At 43.1% G+C, this 22,893-nt stretch overlaps 1 protein-coding gene across 1 annotated transcript in view; it reads right to left on the bottom strand.

The window, feature by feature from the left end:
• ADGRL3 (adhesion G protein-coupled receptor L3) overlaps positions 1-22,893 on the bottom strand; it is a 482,547-nt gene that overhangs the window by 86,361 nt on the left and 373,293 nt on the right. Inside the window, exons 8-9 of the mRNA XM_059470076.1 lie at positions 9,142-9,447; positions 7,349-7,452 (exon numbers count right to left, since the gene is read on the bottom strand). Coding sequence (XP_059326059.1) covers positions 7,349-7,452; positions 9,142-9,447 — 410 coding nt within the window. The remainder of the gene's footprint in view (positions 1-7,348; positions 7,453-9,141; positions 9,448-22,893) is intronic.

Raw genomic sequence — 22,893 nt, 5'->3', positions numbered from 1 at the left:
AGCAATGATAAGATATATTCAAAAACTGAATTATTTCTTTCTTGTTACACTGAAGGCTAATGCCATAGAAACCAGATCCTATTCTTACAGCTGCCTGCTCTCCTAAGCAGCTGAAGGGAGCCACACATCAGCACAGAGGCTGAATTTTGACCTCTGCTGTTGGCTCTCAGAACTTCAAAGAATGACTGCATCAAATCCCTTTACACAGAGAAATCAATTTCTACATTTTCCTGCAGTTCATTGCTGAAGCTTAGCATGTATCATGACACATTGTTTGTGTAAGCTCTGCAGAAAACTGTGTGAATTCAAGATATTTTTTACAGATACACCACAGTAAAACCAAAACCCCCACCACCCAATATTTGACGTTTGCATTTTCCCTTGGATCACACACCTATGCAAACTGGCACACTCAGAGAAAATGCAGCTCAGCTGCTACAAAGGCAAAAACAAGAGTTTTCTTTCCCTGCAGGCTGCTGCTGTTCCTATCTGTCTGCAAAAACAATAAAAGCAGGTCACTAATTATCTCTTTCCCTTTTTTCTTGGACTCACCCTAAAATTGTACATTTGAGGAATTATACTGTGGCCAAATAAACACAAAAAATAGGCAGCAATGGAAGAAACGCCCGAGAAAAAGGCAAACTAAAGCTCAGTCTGTGAACTCCTGGGACATAGAAGTATTTATCCAAAGTTATCTTACACACCCAGGTTTCCTGAGAACACATATTGGCCATTCTTCTGGGAAAATGTTTTTGGCTGTAATGAAAGCAGGTAATGAAACTACATCCTAGGGCTGACAATTCCGCACCTACACACGGTCACACAGAACGTGCACTACAAGTCACTACAGCAGTGCTGAGACACTCCTTCCACTCTGGCACGAGAGGGATGTCTAGGATGATGGCTGTGTGACACATTAATGCTGATTTCACCAATTCTTGGGAGCTTTTTCCACTGAAATTGAAGTGTCTCCTATGCAGTGCTGTCAAACCCAACTTCTCTTATGAGTCCCAAATGGACTGAATACTCCAGATAAGTATCTGGTCTCTTATAACAACAGGACTGAACCCTTTTTATTTTTCTTTTTTTTTTGTTTTTTTTTTTTTTTTTTTTTTTGTTAATTCTACGTAATGCTCAGCAAAGCTTACTGCTACCCAAGAGGATGCATTACTTACTTCCTTCCTATAAATTACTTCTCCACATCTTCCTCTTCATTATTGCCACATGAAAGATGAGCTCTTTATGTTATTTCTCCCAAAACATGTAATACTCTTTAACCCAGACACTGACATAGTTACATATGAATACAGCAACAACCCCTGGAGGATCTCCATGGCTCAAGCTGATATTGAGAGGCAAGTAAGATGCAGGGAAAATATGTGTACCTGACCTTTCTACTGTGAGGCTTGAGAACAATAAAGGGAATTAAAAATAATACATCTCTCCCTGATGTGAAACTACTTTTTAACATTTTCTACCCTGATTATGAAAAAAATAAATTTAAAATCTAAATAGGATTGTGGGATAAAAGAAAATATTCTGTTAAAACCAAATTTGACTCCAAATTTTTTGGTTTTGTGGTATTTTGTCCTATTTTTTCTTACCTTTTACAAACAGATTAAAAGCAGTCTCAGAATGCTAATTTAAACGAGTGAAAATATGTTTCTTGCCAATAATGCCAGCATACAAAACACAGTTTTACAGGTCTGACAAAAAATTGCTCCCCTCTTCCATTTGGGGGGACAGGATTCAGGCCAGATTTACAAATGATCATTGGCACACCTGAAATCCCTCTGTTCAACACTCTGCTAACATTTTCCAAGTTTGTGCCACTATCTTGCACCTTTTTATGAGTGAAAGGACTCTGAAATAATAGGTTTTGGAGAGGACATATTCTCCTGCCTGTTTCATATATGCCAACAAACAGAAGTGGAGACTTTTGTCTGGAAAGACAAAGACAGGCTCTCTTGCAGCAGTGCTTGCTGTTTCAGCCCTACCTTTCTCAGAAGAAACTCAATTGCAGAAGAGGACAATAGAATAAAAATGAGAGAAATTGAAAGAAGATAAGTATTTAGGGAGGAAAATTCAGAAGAAATAAGAAATATGCTGAGAAGTGAGCAAATTAACTAAAACACCAAGAGCCATAAAGGCAAAAGTTTTTTCCTGCAGCCTTATGAAGAGGCAAACTGATATAAAAAATAAAAAGATGACATGATAGACCAAACTTTAAAAACAGTACAGATGCACTGGTCAGCTGGAAAGACCACAAAGTTGATGCTGTTTTCTGGAGGAACAAACATCTGACAGGTTTCACCAGGCACCATTAGCTCCCAGCAGTCAGGTAGCAAGCCTGTAAGAGGGGCTGTGGGCTAACTTCTGACACTGCAAAGCTTTCATGGCATTTTTCCTCCCCTGGCAGGAATTTCAATATATGTGTCTGCATTCACAGAAAAGAGTCAGAGCATATCTACCATTCTTTCCTTTTTTATTTCTGAATCACAAAAACATTTAGGTTGGAAAAAAAAACCCCTCTAAAATTACCAATTCCAACCTACGACCGAACACCAAAATGTCAGCTAGACCCTGACACTGAGTACCACATCCAGCCTTTATTTAAACACCTCCAGACACAGTAACTCTACCACCTCCCTGGGCAGCCCAGTCCAGAGTCTAATCATCCTTTCAATGAATAAATGCCTCCTGATGCTAAAACCTAAACCTCCCCTGGCACAGCTTGCATCCTCTTTTCTTTTTGCCAGCTGTCTGGGAGAAGAGACAATGCTCTCCATAGATTACAGCAGACCTAGAGAACACTGAAATAGTGGCTATGAAACTATAGTATTGAACCAACTTAAACTGCATTTAATGACTTTTTGAATGAGCCACCCTCTGTGGCATCTGCTCCATCCAATTCATGATGGTGCTCTGAACACAGACTGACAAAAGCAACTTGGATGGAGGATTTCTTTGTGCTGTCATCTGGACTGCAACTGCACCCTCAGAATTGGACACAACAATGTGGGGATGTCTTCCACAAAACCTCACTCTCCCTTGTGACACACACCCAAGCAGATCTACAAGACCTCAGGAAGGTGCTACAAATCCTGAGGTTCACCTGCTCTTTGGGAGTACATGATCCAGGCCACTCAGGAGGGCATGTGCTTTAGATTTACAGATTGAGGCTTTCTGTGCATTTGCGAAGGGCACAACTTTTTCTGTTCTGCTACAAAAGAGGCCTCCTCTCTCCCAGAGGTTTGAAGCTGAGCATTGCAGTGCCTGTCCTCCCAGGCAGCACCCACAGCTGAAAGCTGCAGCAAGGAAGAGATGTCTCCAGGCAAGTCACACGCTGCACTAAGGATGGCACTGATAAAAGCAAGAAGCAAAACAAACAGGCTGAGATTGAATGTGTGACCTCATGATCAGGATGATGCAATGTATCCAAAGCTGACCTTTTTGCTTCCTGTTGCTGCTTGACTCTGGAAATAAGCTGGGTAGCAGCGCATAATTCAATCGCACTGGCAAGTTCATTCTCCCGCTCCGTTACGAGGGCATGGTAGGCACCAACAATAAAGTTAAAGTAAATGTCAGGAGCCCAATGAATTGCTGAGGAGAACATTTGTTCTGATCTTCCATCAAGCACAATAACTCTAATGGAAGCTAGGAAACGGCTGTAAAACCTAATACCATGATGCAAGCAGGCAAACACCCAATCTACAGTCTGAGCACAGCGGGAGAAGGAGAAGAAGTAATCATTCTTACTTCACTACACAGATATGAAAGCAAGCGCAGCATTTCCCTGTCATCCTTTCTGGCTTGGCTGAAATCCCTTCAGGGGACCCATCACCGTTCTCCCTGAGCAGTTTGGATCCTGCAAATGTCAGATTTTTGGGAGACAAAGCAGATTAGGAATGAAGAAACGCTGAGCAGGTATGAGCCCTGGCTGACAAAGAAGTATTTTTACCCATTTTGTCAGCTGTGCTGCAGCTGCAGTGGGCTGAGTGACCAGGAGAGCTGGGGATGCAGGGTGTAACCAGCCCTGCCCTCACAGCACAGCTGGCTTACTGCTCCCTCTAGCTGTCCCCACAGCAGAAGGAAGAGATGCTGGTTTGACTTAGAGGCAGAAGGCTCCATTTTCATCTTTAGAGAGCTGCTGGAGCAAATCTGCAAGCTTTGGGAAGCATCCCATTCACAGCAGGGATGTTAGAAACCAGTGCTTGATTTATGGATGAGTCAGTCTCCATCTTCAAGTACAGTGATGATTTTCAAGCCTCTTGCTTGGGGAGGGAAACCAAATGGCTATTGGTCATTTCATATGTAATTTAAAACTGTATTTACTGTAAGGATCCTACTGAATCTTAAAGGCAGGACATACCCATGTGCCAAAAGATGAGCTGGTGGGGAATAAGACTGCCCTGGCTGAACAGAGAGCTTTGGCTAGAATAAGAAAAAAAAATAAGGAAAGCTTATGGCCTCTGGAGAAAGGACAGGTAACAAAGGAGGACTACAAGCATGTTGTGAGGTTAGGAAGAAACATAGCAAGGCTAAAGCTCAACTAGAACTTTTCCTGTCTGCTGCCATAAAACACAATAAAAAATGGATGAGGGAAATATAGTGACAAAGAATGAGGAAATGGTTGAGGTAGTAGTTAATATACACCATTTACACATCCACAGGTCTATGGGGCTGGATGAGATCCACCCAAGGGTACTGAGGGAACTTGCAGAGGAGCTTATTGAGCCACTTTCCATCATTTATCAGCAGTCCTTGCTAACGGGGGCTGTCCTAGTGCACTGGAAGTTGAAAATGCAATGCAATATCATGGAGCAGATCATGCTGAGTGCCCTCACGTGGCATGCGCAGGATCTGGACAGGCTGGATCAATGGGCCAGGGCTAATGGTATGAGGTTCAATAAGCCCAAGTGCAGGTCCTTCCCTTGGGTCACAAAAACCCCATGTAGCACTACAGGCTGGGTAAGGGTAACTGGAAAGCTGCCCAGCAAAAAGCGAGAGACAGCTAGGTGACCAAGAAGGCCAATGGCATCCTGGCCTGTTTGAGAAACAGTGGCCAGCACTGCCAGGGCAGTGACTGTCCCCCTGTACTGGGCACTGGTGAGGCCACACCTCGAGTGCTGTGTCCAGTTCTGGGCCCCTCACTAAAAGTAGGACATTAAAGTGCTGGAGGAAGTCCAGAGAAGGGCAACAGAGCTGGAGAAAGGTCTGGAGCATGAGGCTTATGAGGAGCTGCTCAGGCAGCTGAGGGTGCTTAGCCTGGAGAAAAGGACGCTTGGGGGGACCTTATCCCTCTTTATAACTACTTGAAAGGAGGTTGTAGCAAGGTGGGTGTCAGTCTCTTCTCTTGGTAAGAAATGATAGGACAGGAAGAAACCACCTGAGGTTGCACCAGGAAAGGTTTATATTGGATATTAGAGAGTGGTCAAGAGAGTGGTCAAGCATTGGAACAGACCACAGGGAAGTGGTTGAGTCACTGTTCCTGGAGGGATTTAAAAGATGTGTAGACATGGCACTTAGGGACACAGATTAGTGGTGGATGTGGCAGTGCTTGGCGAATGGTTGGACCCAATGACCTTAGAGGTCTTCTCCAATATAAATGTTTCAATGATTGCAACCCCAACACAAACCCCTAGGTGAGCCTTGCAAGGCTTTCCCCTCAAAAGTCACTCCTGAAAAGTCTTGAAGTTTTGTAACAGCCGTCATTGAGGTTGGGTCACATATCTCAAGATCCCAATGAATTCCCACTCAGGCAAAAAACTTAGATTCAGGGTCATCTCATTGATTCCTCAAGTCCTTTCGACTGACTGGAAGAAGAAGGAATTTAATGCTGAACATAACTAAATTCCTTCAGGAAAAAAGAAAATAAATCTAGTCCCAGTTGTAACCTGCTGGGCATTTCTCAAAACTTGCCTTGTTCAATTTTAGCCTACTTTGAAAGCACGTAACAAATTAAATGGGGCCCATTTGTTACGCAAATGATAGCTAGGGTTTCAAATAAAATAAGCCTAACCTTGATGGAGATTTCATCAGTACAGGCTATTATTTCCCTCTGCTAATGGCTAACGGCCTAGTCATCTTCACCAAGCAGCAAGAGGTCTCCCAGCTGCCTGGGTGAATTATGGCTGGAGTAAGTAATATTAACCCCTCCAGGGGAAGTACGTAGGTCATAAAACAAGAGCTGCACACAGCTGCTAATGCCAGCAAAGGCAGCCTGTGCTCATCAGCTTGCTGGGTGTATGGCAGGAGAGGGACAGAAGGGCTTTGTAGTGGCTGTGCCATATCACAGCAGCCCCACATTAATTGATGTTTTCCTTTGTGGAGGGATGGGTCCTGCACAGGACCAAGGAACGGTCTTGCACAGATGAAGCAAGATAGGGATGACCAGTGCTAGCAACTGACAGATTATTAGGTCTCAGTTTAGATGGGGGGCAGAGAGGAGAATGTCCAAGTGTCTTGTCTATGGAGTGACCCCATCCCACTGACCAGTGGCTCTTTGGGAGCTCTGTGTCACTACTGTGCAGCAGCACAGCTCACTTGCAATGCCAGGACTTGCTCACTGTGGCTAAAGGAGTGAATAAATCCCCACAAACTGCTATAATAAAGATTCAGCCCACAGACTCTGTGGCGTAAACACACATCTGGTCTCTGTTTGTAATGAAATCAGCTGAAAGCACCATTGTGCATTAATAACAAAAATGCTCAACATATTGCTACCAAATAAGCTCTGCTTGTCTTGAACTTCTATTGTCACATGTTAATGCACTCTTAACACTGATAAATGATGAAGTGCTAGAAAACATTCATCAAGGGACTTAAAAGTCAAAAGATAAGCATTACTGCAGCATTGTTTTCCATTCCACCAGTTCTTCTATAATTTGGGCAGAAGTTAAAAACAGAAAGTCAGGGGCACAAAACAAACATTTCACATTGAGCCTGCCTTTCTTTGGTAAAGATTTCTTAACTATGGGGTTTATACTCTGCTTGCGTGACATGAAAAAATCCTTGAGGATGCATGAAAGGGTGTTTCCTTTTTCAACAACTCAGTACTTTCCATATGTCCACCCACCTCCTCCTCCCTCTTCTTGCCACGAACAAGAAATGTCATTTACTCTAGTTTAACTCCACTCTTTAGTCCTTCTTCTTTGCCTTCCCTTACCCTCTCTGCCTTAATTTCCAGGAGATACTTGCTTTCTCCTTGAAATTCTTGGCTACTTTGCATGGTTTGTGCTTTATGTGTGACTGTTGATTCTTTTGGGTTCCTTGTGTGAGAAAAGCAGGAAGCTGAGCAAGCTCACTGTGCAGACTCAGAGTGGTCAACACATGGGAAGAGTTTTACCTTTTGAGTGATGTGGTTGATCCAGGGTGAAGAGCAGTTGCTAAGATCAGGTCCTTGGGGTTCCCAGATACCATCAGGCACGAGACACCGGAAAGTTGCAACACCTGTAATAGGAAAGTTGCTGTGCTCAGTGTGACTGGTTGCATTTTGCCCCTGGAACCCCATGTCAAAGGATTTTGGAAGCTTATTAGTGCTCAGGTCTTGAGTAGCAGACTTCTGAGTCATCTCAGTGTCCTAGTCTCCCATCATCTCAGTCCTTTAAGGGCCCTAAGACATAAAAGACCCATGATGTTGAGCAGGAATATTATTTCCAATTTGGCAAACAGCAATTACAGACAGAGGACATGCAGGAAAGCTGCCAGGTACTAAGAAATCAGAAGTAGATCTCAAACACCGAGCCAGCACCTTGAGTGGTCTGCCCCACCACTGGTGATTTGGGATCAGACCCTCATCTTCCTTGCTGCTTTATGAAGATTTTACGTCTCTGAATCATCATTACAACATTTGGGTGGAAACACACAAAAGTTTGAATGCTACAGACGCCAAGATATAATGGCTGGGGTTTACTGTCAGCCCCCAGCTGTCAAGAGGGACTTTAGAGGAGAGTTTTGTTTGAGAAGTGCTGCCCAATCCCTGCTGGAAAAGACAGCAAAATGCCTCAGACTCTTTCAGACAAAGAGAAGTGCATCACTGCTAACGTATCACAGCTTTTAACAAGTTGTGTGAATCACTGAAACTGGAGATGGGAAAGGCTTATTGGCCATCCCCTACCCATAAGTTGAGTTATTATCTTTTCCTTAGTTATTTTCATCCTGTCCTTAGCTCTTGTGCTTAGGAAAGGACTCCCTGCATCCAGCCTTCATTTTCCGTCTTCTCTTCCTTTTTACAGCTTTGGTTCAGAATATCCTTTCCCCTCTCTGGGAATCACATCAGACTTTTGGCGTTAGTTTTACCAAGCAGGGCTGGAAAAGACAGCAAAAATGTTCTTTACCTATTCTCACCCCTGATACCTTTCCATGCTCCTCATTCCTTAACGTATATTTTATCAGTCTGTCCTCACTAAATTCCAGACTGAGTCAGTACTCATACACACAGGTGTGAATGGCTCTCCAGGAGGGGAGATTTAACACTGAGTCTCTCCTCTACAAGTCAGATCCCTTTAGCCCTCATTTTCAGGCAATTTCCTCCATTTTTAAGATTTCTTCTTTGAAAGAGAACTTTTGGGGCTGGACACCAAGACTAGCATGAAAAATAACTATTTTTAGAAAACTGCATTTGTTAAACCACAGCAAACTGAACCGTATGCCAAAACCCATTCTTAGTGCGATTATGTTTCAAATTGAACAGAAAATTTCCAAAAGCAACATTTTTCAACAAAACAATTGTGGGAAGAGCAGAAGAAAAGGAGCAAAATCCAATAAGCAATAAACCATTTTGAAAGATTTGGCTTTGTTTCCCCGCCTCCAGTTTCCCAGCTGATCATACTGGATGCTGGCTGCAGTTAAAAAAAATCACTCACACTGGTTCAGGAGCTTCAAAGTACAAGTTTTGTTGATTTCCTCCCCTGTCCCCTCTCTTAGCAAAACAAGCAAAGAATTAGCCACCAACACATCAGTCAGTGAGTCCAGGGGTTACAAATACAGGCAAAACCACATAAGGCTCATCGTACACAACTTCTGGAAGCACAGGCTCTCCCAGCACATTCCCAAAGGGTTTTTAGTATTGGTTGCATACTGACAAAGTGTTATAGTAAGTGAAGACAGCCTGCTGTGTCCTCCCACCCCCTGACTCACCTATGGAGCCCAAGGGACAGGGCTGCTTGGCCAGCTGGCCCTGCCGAGTGCGGGACCACATGATGTCGCGGGCCTCCATGGGGTCGCAGCTCTCCGCCCCGGCTGGAGGCAGCTGGGAGGAGGCAGGTGGCAGGTGCGTGGTCATTTCATCAGGGACATCGGCCATGGGGGACGGCGTGCTGGTGCTCCTGTTCCTCCTGCCCGAGGCCGACGTGGTGGTGGTGCGGCCTGTGGTGCTGGTGGCCATGCGCGGCGTGGTGCTGGTGGTGGTGCTCCCTGGGCCCAGAGCCCCCGAGGTGGATACTCCTGAAACCAAGGCAGAGCTGGTTAGAAAGAGGAAGGGATACTCAAGCCTAGGTCCTGAGGATGTCCCCTCTGACGGCTGCAGGGCCCTGCAGGGTGTAACTGGAACTACAACTAAGGCAAGGCTTTCTGTACAAGCCGCCTTTCCGAGACAAGCCGGAGCAAACAGTGAGAGAAGCACACAGGTGGGTAATGATCACTGGAGCACAACTGATTTTCCAAAAGCACTAGCATCTGATGAAAATAAAGCAGCACTTTATACCCTCACCATTTTTCTTCCTGGTATTTTAATGCAAAAATCTTACTTCCCATCTTTTAGGGAACACCTAACAGAGAAGTGCTTTTAATTGTTAAGTGGTGCTGAAGACCCGGCTGATTTGGACAGAAAAATGTTTTCCATAGTGCAATTAAAAAAAAAAAAAAAAAAAAAAGGCAACAAAACCAACAAAACCCAAAACCAAACCACAAATCTATTCCCAAAATCAAAAGTGCACAGAGGGATGAACAAAAGGCTGCACTCTGGAGCAAGCCATCAATTTTTTCTGAGGTTCGTGCTTTGCTGCACCATCCCAAGAGCAATGCCTGGCCCCTTGATCTGGAGGCCTCGTGACACAAGCAGAAAAGCACGTCAGCCCAGCCAGATCCTGGAGACTTTAATGCTCAGTGGGCTAATTCATTGAAAACCTGCAATGAGCAGTCAAGCAGCAAGAGGTGGGGAACCTGCTTTAGAAGTGCATTAACCCACTGTACATCCTGCAATAGCTGCACCAAGTACTGAGTGTGTGGGGAATATTGAGGGATGTCCACCTTAAAATTACCTTATTTAACCTCCTGTTTAGACCAAGGTGCTTGCACAGACTGGAGCTTCACAGGGATCTGTCTATGGCTTGGCCTGAAATATCAGGTGGGGGAACTAAAGCAGGCTGCCCCACGCTGTTCCCCCATCACCCCTGCTATGTCACACACAGCTTGTGGAAAAACTTGCTTCTCCCATCTCCTTTACCTCTCTCAAAGATAAGCACCCTCCAGCTTCTCTCAGCATAAAACTTTTACTCCAGTTCAATGCCAGATATTCGCAACTGCCTCCTCAATCCCCGCCTGAGAAAATTTTGGGCTGACTATGAAATGCAGGTAAAGAAGCGATATAAAAAGGCTTGTTTTGATCCATTTTCACTCTGATTTCCATGCTGTAACACCTCGCTACCATCCCGACTCTACCAGGATCCAAAAAGCCTTCAGTCACTGCTCCATGTCCAGCAACAGGAAATGGAATTTCTACACTAATTCACCTGAGCACCAGGACACTAATCTGAAAACAAGTCTTCAACACTCAGTGATCAGGTTTTCCAGCCTTCTCCTACCACCTCCCTTTCACCGTGAACCCTGAGTTTAAATGAATTCTGAAAAATACAATGCAAAAACCATGCAGATCCTGCATGTTTGTGCAGGATCTTTTCTCTCAGATTTCTTCCAGTTTCTGCTCAAAGCTGCATTCGGTCACCAAGCAATGATTTCCCCCTGATGTTACACGGAGGACTAAAATCAGCAAATATTACACTTTTACTGCAACAGGACTTAATACAAGTAGGTTTTATTTCTTCATAATATAGATTAGCCTGGTAGATAGCAACCTGTAAAATGTTTCCCATTTACTCTTACAATAACAAGTTATTTTCCTTCTGCAAAATTACCTATGCCACGCACAAAGGAACTGAGTAGATACAGTGGATGCAGTTTCAAAGTCAAAGCTAGCAAACCCTGTTTAAAATAATTCTTACAGTCATGTGTGAGCGTATAGAAACATATACTGAGCACCCTGGAGCTCCCCTTGATCCACATGAAGGAGATCTGCATTTTTATGCCTAGTTTTCATTGAAAATCATTGAATATCCCACGGCATGCTGGTTTTGGAATAGCTCTGGCAAGTTTACTGTAGCAGATAGGCACATGGGATTTAATGGCATTTTCCTTCAGCCATAAAAAATGAGCTGTTTTATCTTTCATAAACCCCCTGGCACCAGTGTCAAAATCTCTTTGAGGGCTTGTTCTTCCAACTTTTTTCTTGTTCCACTGGGCTTTCTGGCTGCTTTTGAAAATAAACACATCCACCATTTACATAGGACAAGTTGTAAGACGACATGAAAGAGCTGCCTCCGAGTTGCCTAACGGAGTGAGACGGATGGGATACCACTGAGCTGAGTTCAAAGGTTTGATTATTCCAAGAGTCAACTTGGTAATGAGCTCCAGCAATCATGATCACCATGCTAACACCACCCAGTTTTTCACCAGGAAGCACCACTTGCCAATTTTGCTCACACAACCGTGTGCTTCAAAAACCAAGTTAATTGGTAAGGAGGTAAAGAACAGGGGATCAGGATCATTTACATATAAATGATTCTCAAATCCAAGCAAAACCATGAAGAGACTGCAACCTGTGTAAAAGCACCTAAATCCTGCAGCACAGAACAGAGATCAAACCTCCAGATTAACTCAGGCTGCCAATAAACTGTGAATTTTTAACCTGGGGGAAAGCAGCGCTGCAGCACTGCTTCAACAGAGGGATTCTTCAAACAGTGTTTCACAAGACAATTTTTGCTCCAAGACAAGCATCTTTAAAAAACTCCAACACTACTACAACTAGAAATGTAGAAACTTAATTATTTTATTTTCACTGTTTATTTTACCATGCATTGCCACATCAAGCTGTTAAAAGTTTTTGGATAAGACTCAGTTTTTATTCCTTACAAATCCAAGACTTTGCTGACTCTGTTTCCACGAAGCACAGCACTGGGATAGGAATTTTCAGTGCTCCCAAGAAAGCAATTTATGGCTGTGGAAACATTTCTTCCCCAGAAACACCCCAAAGTGATACTTCACTTTTTTCTTTCCTGCTCTATCTAGAGAGCTGGCAGTAATAGCAGAAGACTAAGTTTTGCCATCATTCAGATTAAAGCTGCAGCCATAAAAAAAAACAAACCCCAAAACATTTCCAGCATCCACAAGGGAGCAATTGCAACTCCCAGAGGAGCCTCTCTCTACTCAGGGCACATTTGACTAGCAAGAAAATAGAAATTTTTAGGTTTTTCCCTTCTCTCTTTTATTTCCCAACCTCCTCATAGAGCTCAGGCTTGTGGAGGCAGATTTTTGCTTTGTGGAAGGAAAATCATGATAGAGATTTGCTCATAGGGAAAAAAATCTCATATAAATAATGGACGGTCTTTTCCCCCATTTCTCTCTGTTCCCCTTTCCTGAAGTGGTGACATGACAAGTGACCAGCACTTTGTATTTGTCATGAAGAAACTCCACCACATGTCATATAACCACAATGTGGTTCGATGCTCTGCTCACCTCATCCTGGTGCTCCCAGACATAGGAGACTGCTTTCCCAAATGGCTCTGACTAGTGTTTTCCTATCACAAAAGCAGCTTTGATTGCAAGAAAGGCTATTTGCTACCTTTTCTCTCATTTTTCTTAAATTTTGGCACCTAAGTCTCCAGCCAATAACCCGGTGTACTCAATAATACTCAGAGATATCATGCACTTTCTGTCCCATGAGTGAAGATAACTAGGTGCCCCTCGAGCAGAAATTGCTGAGAGGATTTCCTGGGTGAGGCTCCCTGGCTTTAGTGGGGTAAAGGATGACAGGAGACATCCATCAAGCTGTCCCCCTGGGGTCACAATCCAAAGGTTCAGCCTGCAGGCTGCGTGCTACGAGCCAGCACTTGCTCACGTAATTGGAAGGAGAGGCTGCACTCCAAGTTCCACGCTCAAGGTCCAAGCAAACCACGATGACTTCACTCTCTGGCGAGTCCTGCATTCCTGAGCCTGATGCTCAAGGAGAAGGGATGGGGTGCTGGCAGCCAGGAGGCCCTGTCTGCTCCCTGTGCTGCACCTAAAGCAGGGCAGGACCAAGTGAGCTACAACTAATCCAGCAGCTCAACAGCAGCAATGCCAGCGTTCTCTTGAGCACATCCAGACTCCATTTATACATGTTGCTGCTTCTCAAAGGTAAATGGAGCACTGAAGGAGCCTTCCCGAAGGCTTCAAGAAGCACAAAATCTGGAGGTCCCTCCCTTTCCTCCCTCCCTGTAGTTTTGCCCTTTTCATATTTGGCGACCACATCCTTTGCTTACAGCATCTCTTTTATCATTTCTTCCACTGAAAGATGGTGCAAGTTGTATTTACATAGCAAATAAGAAGGTTTAGGCATGCGTTGAAAGAAGCATCACAAAACCCCACAAACCTAATACAATTGGAGGATTATATCACAGCTGTTTTTCTCTTCCCTGTCACATAAATGCATCTCATGGGAATTAATTTTCTACAGGCATTTTCAAACACATCTCAGAACATCTTCTGAAACTCCCTAGAAAAACAGTAGTATTTGAAAGTAAATATATTCCCACTTTCTTTCGCCTTTTTTTTTTGTTTTTGCGTGTTTTTTTTTCAAAGAACTCCACGTGAGGTAACAGAAGAGGATGATGAAAAGAAGCACCTACACAGACAGCACCAACTCATTAACACACTGTTGGATTGCAAAGTTACACTGAGCCTATGTTAAAGACATCACCCTGCAAAACCTTCTCATGGTAAATGTCTGCTGGAAGACCAAAAGCCACATGCTGGTGCCACTCCAGAGCTGCGAGCCAGGGAACCGACAAGGTGAGATTAGCCCCTAAATTATGTACAGCTCCTTCCACGTGTTTGAGAGCAACTATGATTTATTTTTACTGCAGGCGAAGGCCAAGTCGGCCTCACATCAAACATCTGAACAGTTCTCCCCTCTGCTCACACATGCCATTATTTTGGGAAGCTGAGCCAGAATCCTGCGTGTGAACATAAGCTCACACACTGCTTTTGGGGAAGTTGGGATTGTGGAGATTTATTTACTGACACTGACAAAGGCTTGCAAAACCCATTGATGGAAAGACTACATATGCAGTGGCCCCAGAGTGCTCAACGTGGCACGTTGTCTTCACCAACACAACTGCACACAGCCCTGTGCTGTGAAAAAGGCACATCAAGTATGATACACAGCTCTTCCTTTTCCTGCCTCTTAACTAACACGAGGGAACGAGGGAAAGCAGAGGAAGATGCTGCATCTGAGAGATCTGAGAGAAGGAACAGCCATTCCCTTGTGGACAGCTGACAAATGGAAAAATCACTTCCTGGATTTTCTTTTTTTCCTATTTCTTCTAGCAGGAGATCAGTTTTTTTGTGCCCAAGGCTACTCTGCCCACATATGAGTGCTCTGCTGGGCTCGTGCAGATGCTGCAATGGATATGGGCCATATGCTGAGTTCCTGTGCTGAGAGGAAGCCTACAGCAGCAGTCCAAGACATGGTGCAGACTCGGTTGTTTCAAGGCACTTCAAGCTGGAATCACTTAACACGCTGGGACTTTCCTCTGAGTCTCAGTCTCAGCATTTAACATAAACAACCAAGAATGAGAGCCAAAGTGGGAGAAGTCAGAAACACAGGCTCAAGCTCACTCAAACTGCCCCAGCTCGTACTTTTCACTGCAGCACCACTCTCAGCAATACATCCAAAAAGCCACTGAATGCACCCATTCTCAACAGGCAAAAGGTTTGCAGAGTAGAGCCCTTTTGACTCAAAACTATGCATTTCTGACAATGATCAACAGTTCATTCCACATGCTGGATTGCTACAGAAAGGCTGTTCTGTCAAAAACATTGTCAGTATTATTGCATATTTCTAGGTTTTGCCTGAAAAAAATAAGAACCCAAACAGCAGCCTGACTGCATTTTCGTGAAATATCAAATTTTATGCTTCTGTAGGACTTTTGTGGGGGTGTGCATATGTCAGCACTTAATACTTTTTCTGTCTCCAAACAGCTCTTAATGTCAGGTCCCCAATTTAGCTGTCATTTGAATAAAAGAAGATACTTCTTTATTTTCTTCTTTTTTTTCTCTCTGACCCATTCTTCTCCAAGAAACTGGATCCTGCTAAAAATACGCAACTTCAGAGATATCAGACAAAATTTTAACTGTTATTTTACAGCACATATCTAGCAACACCATGAGATGAATGGGTACAGTACAGGAGCATCACCTGTTGTCTTCACCATGGTCCTCTTCTATCAGAAGACAATTCCTAAAGTCTCTGGTTTTCTGCCCAGGACCTCTGCCAAATCCACCTTTGTGAACCTCTAGTACTCTCTGGCAACTGTGCACTGAGGGTATTAAAGCCTTATTGCTTGTTCCAGACTTTGCAACTGATTCTGAATGCAGAAATTTACCTGGACCATTGTGCACAAGACACAAAAGAATTGAGCATTTCTTTCAACATCATGCTGTAATGCTTTTAGAAATGCACATGAACTATGCCCATAGGAAAAGATTACAGAAGAGATGATCTAATAGACAGTAGATCATGATTTATTATAAATGGACAAATCTAATAGTTTTTAGAGTTCAGTTCAAGGGCTATTTTTAGGCACTCTAGCTTCGATTCACTCTGGTTCTCAAAAATACTGTCAGATGTGGTAGCAGTTACTTTGAATTTCTGGATTTGAATGTATAAAATCTGATTTTCTTTTTTTTTTTTTTTTTTCCAATCCACATGTGGCTTTCACACAGGGGAAAAAAAGAAGCATACAATCTTTTTTTTTTTTAAGGACATACCAGCTGTGTGTTATTACTGGATGTATGGAGTGAACTTCTAACCTCCTAAACAATCACTGTCCCTTGGCATGATTCACATCCATCAGAGCCAGTGGTGCAGATCTTATGCACTGTCTTCCAACCTGAATCCTTCAAACTCTATTAAAGAGAAGCCTGGAAGGAATTCCCCAGTATCCCATTGTTAGAGAAATTCCTTTTGATTTGAGTAACAGGTGCTGTCAGTTTTTCATTCAGACCACATTAGGGTGCAGACACGTGAGCACAGCTTTAAGAGATTTATTGGAGGCTCAGACTGCCAGCTTTTGGGGGGTTTTTTATCTTTTAATTAATTAAACCATGTATGCTCTATCCATGCATGCTGAAACATACCTTTTAGTTTCTAGGCAGAAAAAGCAAATGTGTAGTTGGTAAGAGGGAAACCAAATTTTTTTCCATCTGTATGGCAACGGATGTAGCTTCATCTAATGTATGTTTCCCACTTTTTGCCTGCACTTCTCCATCTTTAATTGAACAAGTTGTGTGCACTGTGCAGAGGCATGCCAGATGGAGCCAGTCTCTCTCCAGCAGTTCTCCACCTCTGCATTTGCAAAGAATGGAATCAAGTGCAGGAATCATAAAGTGACTGTTCACGCCCCAGCATTTTCTCATCTACCCAATCAATGTGACGAGTCCTTTGCAGCCAGGCAGTCAGCTTATACCACTGTCCAAAACAGGTGCAAGCTACAAACACAGCTCAATAAAAGAAAACCATCATCTTCAAATAGTCTCTGTTCAACTGTGTGTGTAATATCTCCAATCTAGATGTTAGTCAGCAAGATGGCCAATTGCATTCAGACAAATGCCTTGGACTTTCTTAAACATATCATAATCTGCCTGTGAAATGGCTGGTTAGCTGCTTTCCAATTTGTGAAATGGTGCAAATGCTGTAAATAAAAAAAGAAATTGGACAGCTTTCAAAAAGGACAGATTAGACTTTTCAATTCTCAGTATTCTGTGCTTCCAAGCTACACTCCTGTGATCTCTGTAGTAATATTCAGAACCTGATTGTGTTATGCTGCTACCTTGAGGAAGAGGGCACAGTACAGTTGAGCCCAAGGAGGCACTGGAACTACAAGAAATCAGCTGGAACTACAAGAAATCAGCTCCCTGGCCCCACAGCACATGCGTGTGCAAGGGGTGTCAGGGAGAGATGGATGAAAATTAGCCTGGTGCCACTTCCTCCTGTCCAGCTTGGCAGATTGAAAGCAAAAAGGCTGCTCTTTGCATTACAATTCACCTCCCTTTGCACCACTATCCCTTGGCCCCAGCTTCTCTGGGGCTCAGGATTTGAGGCGCCTCCTGTATTCCTGTACTGGGCTTCCAAATCAGCCCCAATGTCCAGTGTCTCAAGTGTAAACACATTCTGAGGGTGGGCTGGTCAGCTGAAATCAAAACAAGGAAAAGGAATAAACCATAACATATCAAAGGTGAAGTTACAGCTACTCACAGCCTTCTTCCTCTAACCCATGCTAGGACTGACTTCATTGGCATGCAGATCATATTGCATTCCCAGGCATGAACTGGAGACCTGACAGCAGGCCCTGCTGGCTGCACAGTACATGTTACATCCATAGTCTAGAGCAACAGGAATTATAAACCTGCCAGCACAACCTCACCTTTTGCCTTTCACTAAACCCATCTATTTCCTCCTCTTGCTACCCACTAGCTATTTCAAACCTGTTTTAAAATCCAAAATCCATCTCTAAAGCCACCAAAGGTGCTTCCTCTCTACAGGGCATTTGCTCCGCTCAGTCTCTGACTGCATTGGCTTCTATTTTATTTATTTTTTCCATTTACTCTTGTTCGTGTGAGGAAACCAGCCTGAACTGTGGAGAGAACTGACCACTGAAACCACCAGAAATACAGAAATTGTGAGAAAGGCTGCCTTTCCTCATCCTTAGAGCATGTCCTGGTGCACCTTGGTATGGATGTGCTGTCAAGACCCCTCCTGAAAATCAGAGGGCAGGCACAGCTTCAGGCCTCTTGGCCACATCTTGGTTTGGAGCTCAGGTTAGCTCAATCCTGTCCCCAAACTTAGTAGTGGCTTGCTTTCTACCCCTGGAGACACAGATGGAAAGGAGAGAGAGAAGAAAGAATCCTACGCTAAAAAAACAACTTCACATAAACCAATCCTAGGAAGCTGACAAAACTCCCTTGTAAGAATGTCAATATTCAGCTACTTTCAGAAATAAAGCAGTTTCCCTGAAAAAAAAAAAAACAAACCCATAAAATGCTGCTCAGCTCCCTTTCTAAACTCTTTATCACTTATGTAGAAACGTCAATATATTTTAAAGCTCAATTCTAATAGCTGTATTCATCCTGGCTCAGGAATCTGCCTAAACAATGCTTAACTACAGCACTGGTGTCTAAATTTGTTTTATAGATATCTGACTTATGCAGAGGGCTCCAACAACAAGAGCACCATTAATATTATGAAAAACACATTTACTTCAGCAAAGCAGATTTACAACAAATAAATAAACAGTGCCATATACAGGGTGTTTTAAGGTGAAATGAACTGGGTAGCACTTTCAGGGATCTCCAGTTTTCTTAACAGACTTGAGTACAGGACACAGGCAGCTTGGTGCACTGTCCATGCTGATATCCTAAAATGCCTGGCACGCAAGCAGCTCTCACCCATGTCCCAGAGGCTAATTTTTCATTTGAGGGAGGTCACTGAGGTGCTGGTAGCAATGGTGAATATTCATTCATATGCTCAGCATCTCAGATCTCCACCCTGAAGGCTCCGGAGCCAGAGGCATTGCCATGGCCAGTCATCTCAGTTGAAAAGTCACAGCAGAAACCCAAGAGGCAGGAAGGAACAAGTTCCAAAACATCAGAAAAGGAGGTTTTCCCTAGGAAATTTTTCTCAGAAACATTAAGGGCTACCAGCTCTCATGAAGCCAGCTTTTGGCTGAGCTGTAGTTTCAGACTCTTAGCCAAGGGGCTGACGACAAGATGACAATACATAATGCCAGGATGGAAAAACTTTCAACATTGATTTGTAGCTTTACATCTGTCACCCTTCAGGTTATTCTTATTAATGGATAGCTCGGACCAGCACATTGCAAGGTCAGCATGTTTTTCTGTGTGAAGCCAAAGAATATACCCACTGACCTTTTAAGACTCAGAATTGGGCCCACAAAAGAGAAAAGACATTAAAAACTTACAAGAAAGTGAATAGGAGTAGTGAAAAGCAAGTATCTTAGGTCAAAGTTGTATGCTTGCTTCCCCAGGTTTGGCATGAGGTTTTTACATACAGTCATGTGCTAAAATTTACATGCCCAGGGGAATTACTGGTCCAAACCAGAGGCACCAAATGCACAGAAGAATGTCCAGGTGCTTCTGTGCCACATTAGGGATTTTCCATAATGTACTCTTGGCCTGGAAGCCTAAACTGCACCTGATCCACTTGGGCTACCAACAAAAGCATTGCAGATCCTCACAAGCAACAGCAGAATCTCAGGAAGTTAGGAACTGGCAGAAAAAAAATTAAATAGGATGACAGAGAAATGAAAGAAGCAAATTGTATCCTTCAGAGATTTTTAAGCTGTGTAATCTTCTTGCCTTTTTATAATATATACATCCATAAAATGAAGTACCTGATGTCACTGCAAAGCATAAATTTCATACTTTGAACAAAAGAATGATGTCTCTCATAAGGAAAAAAAATACACATATTCCACATGTGAAAAAAGAGGAGAGAGAGGAGAGACAAAGAAAATCTGACCTGGTCCAATCCACATGCCTTAAAAACATAACTGCTAAATAGCTATATTTGTTTTATAGACAAACACAGACATACAGACTTAACTAAATGTGAATGCATTTCCATAGGACAGCACAATTCAAAAGCATAACAGAAAAACAGGAGGGAAAAAAAAGTCAAGCAGAATGTATTCAATTCTGAAATACAGCAGAGATGTATATATCCTTACAGATGTTTTCTTACTTTCAATCTAGGATAAAACTACTGCTACAGTGCATGGCCAAAGAGCTGCTATATGCTTCTAGCACACAGTCTAAACCTCATTTTGCAGCTCTCACAGGTAACATAAAACAAATGCACCAGTCTACAGTGATTATTAGTTTTCCTTCTCTTCAATATCAAATATGTTCAAATGTTTTTGTTTTGTAAATTTTTTACAGCAGACCACTTAGTCCATGTGTTGAGACCTGTAATGTTATTAGCCCTGAGCCTTTCAAATTCCATGCATGCATCAAGAAGTTTCATGAATTTATAGGGAAGAAGTATATTAGTTTTTCTAGTCATTGCAGTGCTTCACAGGTACTAAAAAACTCAAAAGCCCTAATATTTTACATTATCCAGCCAGAACTCTCATTTTGTAATAATACCAACCAAAAATCTACTCACTTATGTCATCAAAAGCAACTCTTCTTCCATTATCTTAAATATAAATGAGAAAAACCATACAGCTGAAGCAGACAGAATAATTTATAATGAGAGGAGATCTGTCATGCCAGTAATACTAGAAAAAAATTGAGCATAACCTTGAACTCATTTGGAATTGAAGGAGAAAACAGACTTTCTAGTGTGGTGTTCAGGCTCAAGATGAAAAGGGAGGAAGAAGGTGACCTGTGATAGATCTTCACGGTCAGCACTAAGCAAGTCAAGAAATGCTTAAACTTTTAAATAAAGACTAGGCACATTTTGTTGCTTTTTCCTCTTTAGAGGCTAGAGCCTAAATGACCATGGATCAGACATGGCATTCATTGGCATTCAACCTGGAGATGGCTCAGCAAAATACAAGTTCCAAGTGTAGGCACTACAGTGGCAAGCAGCTCATCCACTATATTTAGCTGCCACAGAGATTGTTCCAAGGCAGAGAGAAATGTGGTTTTACTTGAAGAAAAAGAGAGAGACTTGATTTAGGAAGCTGAGTCAGCCAGTTTACAGACAATAAAAGGTAGCATCAAAAGCCATTCAATTTGTCCAAGACCCCAGGTGCTCTTTGGAGGTGCAGGAGCCTACAGGTTGGTGCAATGTCACTGCCTTCAACATCTCCATGCCTGAGCCTTGGCTGAAAACTGTGCCATCCATCAGCAAGCAGCTTCTGACTTTGCAACCCTGAAAAGCTCAGTGTCTGTTACAGCACATCTCCAGGCTACAAAAGAAACTGCAAGCATCTCAACTATTTGTTTGTCTGTCCTTGGGGTGTTCACTTGGTGCTGGGGAAGGCTTAAGCCTTTCCACGGACAACCAGAAAATCTGGAACTACGGCAAAGATGCTAAGAACAGAGGGAAGAGGCAGGGGAAAACTGCACCTTAAACAGCCAACCTGATGTCCTTATTTCCTTCTCCTCTGGCAGAGGACATAATTCATCACAGTCCACAACACACTCCTGGGAAGTGCTGAGATGTGCCAAGGATTACAGTAAAAGAAGAGGTGGACAGGGAAGGCTTTGATCCTCCCGTATTGTTGCATGAGGAAATTATTTGCTAATGCAGAAGAATGAGCCCTTCTTTCAATCCAGGTTATTCCATGAGGAATCTCTTTCTGCAAAGCCTGAAGCTCAGACAAGGTATTGGGCTTGAGGGACCAGCCTTCACATCTTCTGTGCCAAGCTCAGCATGTCCACGGTACACTTCTGAGCACAACATGCAACTCCCTAATCCTCTTGGCAGCAGCCACTCCTACAAGGTCAGTCCCCCTGGCCTACAAGATGCCTTTCCAAATTAAGCTGTTATTTTCCCTTATTAAACATCAGATTTGAGCTAAAACAGCATCACTGATTCAGTTAAACCCTCACTGTCTGCAGCTCTTGTTCGGAGCACAGCACACAGAAATCTCATAGAGACTGAGATGCCTGGTCAAACAGACTCCAGTGAGTTGTAACTAAGGGAGATGCAACTTTATTTTAGCAACATGAATCATTTCAGGTCCAGGGACAGCAATGTGAATCGTGCTTCCTGGCTAAGCTTTTGTCTTCAGTAATAGCAATGTGCATACTGCAGTGAAGACTCAAGAGAATCGCCAAGAGTGGCCAACAGACATTGCTACCCACCAGGGCACCCTGACCTGACAATTATTTGCCACATATAGCTTTTCTTCCACTGGCAGCTGCTGATTTATGTGAGGATAGGGATGTTTAGCTCCAAGAGGCGGTACTATCCACTGCCATTTATCACCTCTGAGGGAAATGGCTAGAAATTGGAAAGACAGTCAGCCCTAGATCCAGCCAGCTTTTAAACAAGACTAAGCAGTCACTGGATTTAAAATCTTCTAAGCAACACAGGATGAGTATGTTTTAACAAAAAGTAAACTTTAGGTGTGTGCAAAGAAAACCAAATTAAATACATAAGGAAGGGACTGAATTTAAAAGCAGATATTAGATTTCTTTTTTCTCTTGTACGCAAAGCAAAGACTGTTCAAGGATGTTTAACAACCTGTTTGGCACCTGAGGTGTGCAGGATTCCACTAGCATTTTATCTAGTGGATAGTGATCACTAGAATATTATCTGTCCATTTCTGTCAAGCTGAAGCAAGCTCAAATTGTGGTGTCTGCCTAAATGAAAAACAAAACCATGACAGAACTGACCCAGGCCAGCCCGAGAGTATGCTGGATGGGATGGGGCAGAGATGAAGAAAAAGGGAAAGGAGATGCAAAGGGTGTAAAATGAGAAAGAAGCCAAATGCAGGGACCAAGCTGACTTAAAAATTCCTTCCCCCTACAATCAATTGTTGGGCCTTTCTAGGTTGCTTTTTCCTTTTTGATAGTATCTAAATCTTAAAACCAGCCTGACTG

The sequence above is a fragment of the Ammospiza nelsoni genome, chromosome 4 (genome assembly GCF_027579445.1).
Source record: "Ammospiza nelsoni isolate bAmmNel1 chromosome 4, bAmmNel1.pri, whole genome shotgun sequence".
In the NCBI taxonomy this organism is placed as follows: Eukaryota; Metazoa; Chordata; class Aves; order Passeriformes; family Passerellidae; genus Ammospiza; species Ammospiza nelsoni.
Note: the sequence above shows the minus strand (reverse complement) of the source record. Positions and strands in the feature narration are given on the sequence as shown.